General features: G+C 64.0%; 1 protein-coding gene across 1 annotated transcript; it reads left to right on the top strand.

Annotated features, from left to right (window-relative positions):
• Window positions 1–3,852: 3,852 nt before the first annotated feature.
• EMIHUDRAFT_99528 (hypothetical protein) lies at window positions 3,853–6,060 on the top strand (the record flags this gene model as incomplete). Its single annotated transcript, XM_005782435.1, has 2 exons — window positions 3,853–5,319; window positions 5,842–6,060. 2 exons carry the CDS (start codon window positions 3,853–3,855, stop codon window positions 6,058–6,060), a joined length of 1,686 nt encoding a protein of 561 aa, XP_005782492.1.
• Between the last annotated feature and the right edge of the window lie 266 nt (window positions 6,061–6,326).

The raw sequence follows: 6,326 nt of genomic DNA on the forward strand, positions 1-6,326 counted from the left end.
CATCTAGGGCCCCTACAGCACGCCGACGAGCACTTGGCGACTTCGAGATACTCTTCGTCAGGCTGGCAGCACGGAAAGCAGGCGGCCCAGCAAGCGCACATCCCGATCCGCCAGCTCCCTTTGCAGCAAGCGCCGCAGTCGCAGGTCCAGTTGCCTGCACACATTCGAATTTGGCTCAGCAATATGGGAGTGGAGCGGGCGTCAGTAAGTCGAGACGCGGTGCCAATGGGAAGAGTGTGTATTCTCCAATCTAAGAGCGCACAGCATGGCTTGGCGCAGCAGCAGTCGTCGCAGCACGGGCAACTCGAAGCGCAGCAGGACTCGTGCTCCGGGTAGTGCTTGAGCGATGGGTGCTGCGATGTCGAAGCGGACCGCGTCTTTTCGACGGCGAGATAAGCCTTGGTCGGCGGCTTCGAAGCTGGCACAGGTGCGATCATTGCTCAGCCCGCCTCGATCCGAGATTACACCTCAATCAATCCCCTCTGCTAATGGATACACCTCGCATGTAACCAGTTCTCGCTCATCCACCCACCCTCCTCGACCTTCCCGACGATACCAGCGGGCCCGCCTCCACCTAGAAGACTGGTGCTGGGGGGTGAGTGTTCCCTGCTTCCGGCCTGCTGCATATACCTGAGCTAGGTAGGGCCTGAGAGACCTCGCTGGAGCCGAGGCATAGCGGCGTGATTTCGGACCTCCACCACCCTCGTCATGTCCCGGGCTGTGTGGCCTCAACCCTAGCCGGCCCGCTGTTCCTAGGGTTACGCGAGCTGTCCAAAGCTGTCACAGCTGGGGTTGCAAGACCTCATAAGGGCGCATCATGTGGGACCATCTAGCTCTACTGGGTCCGCGACGGCGGTCGGCGCACCCCCGTCTCGAACGTGTGTGCTCTCTGTCTGTCTGTCAGTTGTTTCGGCTAAGTCGTTTTGTACCGGATTTCAATGTTAATGGCAAAACCGCGGAACCAGGCCGCTGCCTTGACGTCCGCCGTCGTTGCGCTTTCTAAAGAGCTTGACAGCGTCAGAGTCGGGCTTGAGGCAGCACTAAACAGCCCCGGCGACGTAGGCGTCGAGGTAGGCGAGCTCGTTGTCGCCTGCAACGATGGTGCTCGCCAGCTGGGCGGCGCTGAGGGCGAACAGCCTGACGAAGCGCGGGTCCTTCCGGATGCACAGGTTCTTGAAGCGCGCGATGAAAGGGGCGACGTCGGCGGGGTCGAGCGTGGTGGCGACGGCGCTAGCTTCGGCGGGGCTGACGTCCTTGACCTTGGCCTTGGCGCCACCGGCACTCTGCCGCACGGCCTGGGCGAGGAGAGAGGCGAGGCCCTCGACCTGAGGGTCGCGCTCACCGACTCCGGCTTGCCCTCGGGCGGCGGAGGCGGCCTGGTCAGCGCCAATGGCGGCAGCCGAGGCGCCAGGCGCAGGGAACCCGGGTTGAAAGACGGCGTGCTGCTGCTGCTGCTGCATCACCTGCTGCTGCTGCATCTGCATCTGCACCTGGTGCTGCTGCGTAAAGGGCGACCACGCTTCGCCGCCGCAGGGGTAGAGCTGCTGCGCGCCAGTGTGGAGGTAGGAGCCGCAAGAGGGCTGCACCTGCCCCATCCCCCAGCCGTGGAAGGCGGGCGCGCAGCAGCCATGCGGGCTCTGCACCCAAGCGGGGTCCATGAGAGTAGGCGCGGCAGGCCGGCCGAAACCGGAGGCTTGCGAAGGCATGGCCATCGACGCGCAGCAGGCCCACTGGTCGGCGAGGCCAGACGAGGGCGGCAGGTACATTTGCGGCTGCACTCCAGGGTTCTGCACCTGCACGAAAGGCAAAGGCTGCACGCTCGCGCACTGCCTCTGGTGCGACGCCAGCTCTGCGGCGGCAAGCGCCTGCCCGCTGGGGCTGAGTGCACCGGCCTCGGCGGCACCGGCGGATGGTGTCGCGGCTGGTGCCTCGGACGGCGACCCCTGGGCCGGGCTGGGCGGAGGGTGTTGGGCTCGGTTGTCCGGCGCCGGTTGTTGGGCTCGGTTATCCGGACGGCAGGATGCGGACCGTAGGCCGCTACCATGCGCAGGCGGAGCGGTAGCGCCTGAGCTCCCGGGCGGCTGCGCCGGCCGCGCGGGCCGTGGGCGCAGCGTGGGGCCGGGAGCGGCCTGCTCCGTGCTCATGTGTCCAGCGTCTCTAGACGATTACAAAGGATCGGACGTCACGCACATTTTGACAGGGACGTCGGAAATCGGACACATCCACTGGGACGAGTCAATTCATTCACTAGAATGACTAGAAAGGGCACCCATGGGGGGTGATCGCAGACCCCATCGCGCGTTCGATGCGTAGGGCCAGCCCGACTGGATCGTCTCGAACTCGCGCAACAAGACGGAGCGCAAGGGCGAGGTCAGGTCCACGAAGGTCTCCAACAAGTACGATCTGCTCGAGGACGTCGAGACGAACGTCAAGGCGGAGATTGACGAGGACGAGGACGAGAAGACTGGAAAGGAGAAGGGCGCGGAGGAGTCCTCGGTGCACGCCCTCCCACAGACACCATTCCTCCATACATCCTCCCGGCTTCATCGGCGGGCGTCTGGGAGTGTGTCGTCAACTGACCGGTGGTCTTTCAGTGTGGTGGGGTGGGTTTCGTGACCGTTCATCGTCGATGCCGCCGTACTTACCTGTTCCCCGCTGGCGCGACCCCGCGCCGGCCAGCCGAGCCATTGCCCGCTCAGTCACCACCTCCGCCGGCGCGACGCGATCCGATCGGCGCCGCCGCCGACGGGGCCGCCGGCACGGAGTGGATTCCGTCGTCGCCGGTCGGGGTGTTGGTCGGTCGTCGCCCGCCGCCGCGCCGCGCCGCCGCCTCGCGTCGCCCGTGTGGTGGCGTGGGGTGTCGTGACCAATACTACGGAATACGTGTGTGTGTGTGTAGCAGCAGCAGCAGCAGCAGCAGCAGCAGCAACGGAGGAGCAGCGCCGCGCTGCCACCGCCGCCCGCGCGCCGCCGCCCGCCCGTGCGCTGCTCAGCTTCTTTCTGCTTCTGCAAAAAGGCGCACGCGCAGCGCAACGCCCTTAGCCTGACGTGGGCATTCGCGCCGTTAAGAGCACAATTTGGCCGGCTTATGAGGGGAGGCCGAAACGCACACTTGCCACCAAGGTTTGCGTATAACGGACTGAGGCGTCGAGGGCCCCACTCTTCCCTTCGAATAGCGGCCACTCTTCGGATCGCTGGTCGAGCGACCCGGGGGATGCCCCGCGCGCCTGACCCAGGCGCGAAAAACGAATCTGCGAGGCGTGGCCGCGCATGCGGCCCGATGGGGAGGAGCGGGGCGGACTACGGGGATCGGCTTCTTACACAGCCCTTCCTTGCAGCGAGCCCCCCTCCAACCCACCTGCGCTAGGTCTCGGGGGACGCAGGGGTCACACCCGACGACCTCGGGAACTAGCCGGGGCAGTCGGAGAAGGGGCAACTCCGTGCACTGACGGTCGGCCGCCAGAAAACACGCCTGCGTGGATCGCGTCACACCAATCCTCGCTACCCAACGCGGCCAAAGGATATCCACCTCGAGAACCTCGAGAACCGTGTGTATCGCGCGCCTTGCGGGGGGGGCGCGGAAAAGAGGAACCTCTTAGCGTCATCGCCATGGTGCTGCAAGCAGCGCCGGGCAACGACGGCTTACCGCCTCCCGGTCCCCCTCGGCACACCTCCGCTGCTTAATGTTTGACGACTCGAACCCGTGAAGCTTCCCCGTGCGCGGGTTACCCCGCACACGGCTCACCACGTATCCACGCAGAACCGTATAACGCGTGCAGGTTTGGCGCCGAAAGCCCCGGACTGGTGGAGAGAGAGAGACCGGTACGTACTCGAGACCCCGTGTTCGGCGACATGATCCTCATCCTGCTGGGCGCACTCCTCGAGGTCGGACTTGCCGCACAGACCTGCACCGAGTGCACGGATGAGCCAAACACGTACATGGTGACGAACGGCTTGGTGTGCGACGAGTATCCCTCTGCGTACACGAAGTTCTGCAAGCAGAACGCCAACTGGGCGAAGCAGAAGTTCTGCCAGCGCTCGTGCTTTGAGAATGGGGCGGGCTACGACGGCGACGTGTGCTGTGCGGTAGCGCCGCCCGCCCCAACCACGGCCACGTGCACAGAGTGCACGGATGAGCCAAACACGTACATGGTGACGAACGGCTTGGTGTGCGACGAGTATCCCTCTGCGTACACGAAGTTCTGCAAGCAGAACGCCAACTGGGCGAAGCAGAAGTTCTGCCAGCGCTCGTGCTTTGAGAATGGGGCGGGCTACGACGGCGACGTGTGCTGTGCGGCAGCGCCGACCGCCCCAACCACGGCCACGTGCACAGAGTGCACGGATGAGCCAAACACGTACATGGTGACGAACGGCTTGGTGTGCGACGAGTATCCCTCTGCGTACACGAAGTTCTGCAAGCAGAACGCCAACTGGGCGAAGCAGAAGTTCTGCCAGCGCTCGTGCTTTGAGAATGGGGCGGGCTACGACGGCGACGTGTGCTGTGCGGCAGCGCCGACCGCCCCAACCACGGCCACGTGCACAGAGTGCACGGATGAGCCAAACACGTACATGGTGACAAACGGCTTGGTGTGCGAGGAGTATCCCTCTGCGTACACGAAGTTCTGCAAGCAGAACGCCAACTGGGCGAAGCAGAAGTTCTGCCAGCGCTCGTGCTTTGAGAATGGGGCGGGCTACGACGGCGACGTGTGCTGCGCGGCAGCGCCGACCGCCCCAACCACGGCCACATGCACAGAGTGCACGGATGAGCCAAACACGTACATGGTGACAAACGGCTTGGTGTGCGACGAGTATCCCTCTGCGTACACGAAGTTCTGCAAGCAGAACGCCAACTGGGCGAAGCAGAAGTTCTGCCAGCGCTCGTGCTTTGAGAATGGGGCGGGCTACGACGGCGACGTGTGCTGTGCGGCAGCGCCGACCGCCCCAACCACGGCCACGTGCACAGAGTGCACGGATGAGCCAAACACGTACATGGTGACGAACGGCTTGGTGTGCGACGAGTATCCCTCTGCGTACACGAAGTTCTGCAAGCAGAACGCCAACTGGGCGAAGCAGAAGTTCTGCCAGCGCTCGTGCTTTGAGAATGGGGCGGGCTACGACGGCGACGTGTGCTGCGCCCCAACCACGGCCGAGTGCACCGAGTGCACGGATGAGCCAAACACGTACATGGTGACGAACGGCTTGGTGTGCGACGAGTATCCCTCTGCGTACACGAAGTTCTGCAAGCAGAATGCCAACTGGGCGAAGCAGAAGTTCTGCCAGCGCTCGTGCTTCGAGAATGGGGCGGGCTACGACGGCGACGTGTGCTGTGCGGCAGCGCCACACTTAAAGGAGCGCGACCCGGCACATCTCTTGAACAAGATGCCAAGTGACGATGAACTTGCTGCTGGAGTTGCCGCCTTTCTACGTATGCAATATCCCGAAGTACCAGCAGGCCTAACGGCAGAGCTGACTGAAGCCGTCGTAAAGCATCCAGACGAGGAGCCAGCACCTGAAGACCCGCTGTATGCCTTGAAAGCTATTATGGAGGTGCATCCAGTGAAACCTTATGTAGTGCGCGGCCCTCCAAGTGCTCCTCCTCCTTGCTTCGGCTCCATGCTCTCGTTCATTGCTGCTTCGTCCCCCGTGGTCCGAAGCGTCGCCCGAGTGGCGCGCACGACAGGCGCGGCGCGAGGCTGGGGGTCCGGCTCCTGGTCGTCGGCCCCGTCGCCGCCCTCGTCAGCGTCATCCTCCTCGCCCTCGACAAGCTCCCAGATTGCAGCATGTCTCGGCCGCATCTCCATCTCGGCCACATCTCGGCGACGTCTCGGCTAACTCTCGCAGGCCCACACGCCATCACCGCGCGCAAAAACGAGGCCGGCCGCGGCAGCACGACGACGCGGCTCACAATCGACGCCGCGGCCGGCACGGTCGTCGAGCTGCGCCCGCTCCACGGTGCTTCCCTTCAAGTACGTCCGCTCCGAGGAGGACGTCTTGCGCATCAGCGCCGGCGGCACAAACGCCTTCGCGGCCCTCGTCGGCCCCGTCCTCCGCAACGCGTGAGAGGGACGGCGTGTGGTTCAAAAAAGGGCGGGACGGCGGCGGGAGGCGGCAGAAAAAAATGGAGCGGGATCACAGCCTTCGATCAGCTTTTCGGTCCGTCCCAGCGAGTCCAGCTTGTCTTGAACCTCCGGCATGAGATGTAGTTGCCCGGTGTGCTCCTTTTAGCTTGCTAATACTAACTTAAAAACAAACCCCTTTGTACGACGGCATGCTGGGAGCAGGGGGCCAAAACCGTCGAAAATGTCCCAAAAAAGCGTGTCTCGAGT

Source organism: Emiliania huxleyi (assembly GCF_000372725.1).
Source record: "Emiliania huxleyi CCMP1516 chromosome Unknown EMIHUscaffold_19, whole genome shotgun sequence".
Taxonomy (NCBI): Eukaryota; Haptophyta; order Isochrysidales; family Noelaerhabdaceae; genus Emiliania; species Emiliania huxleyi.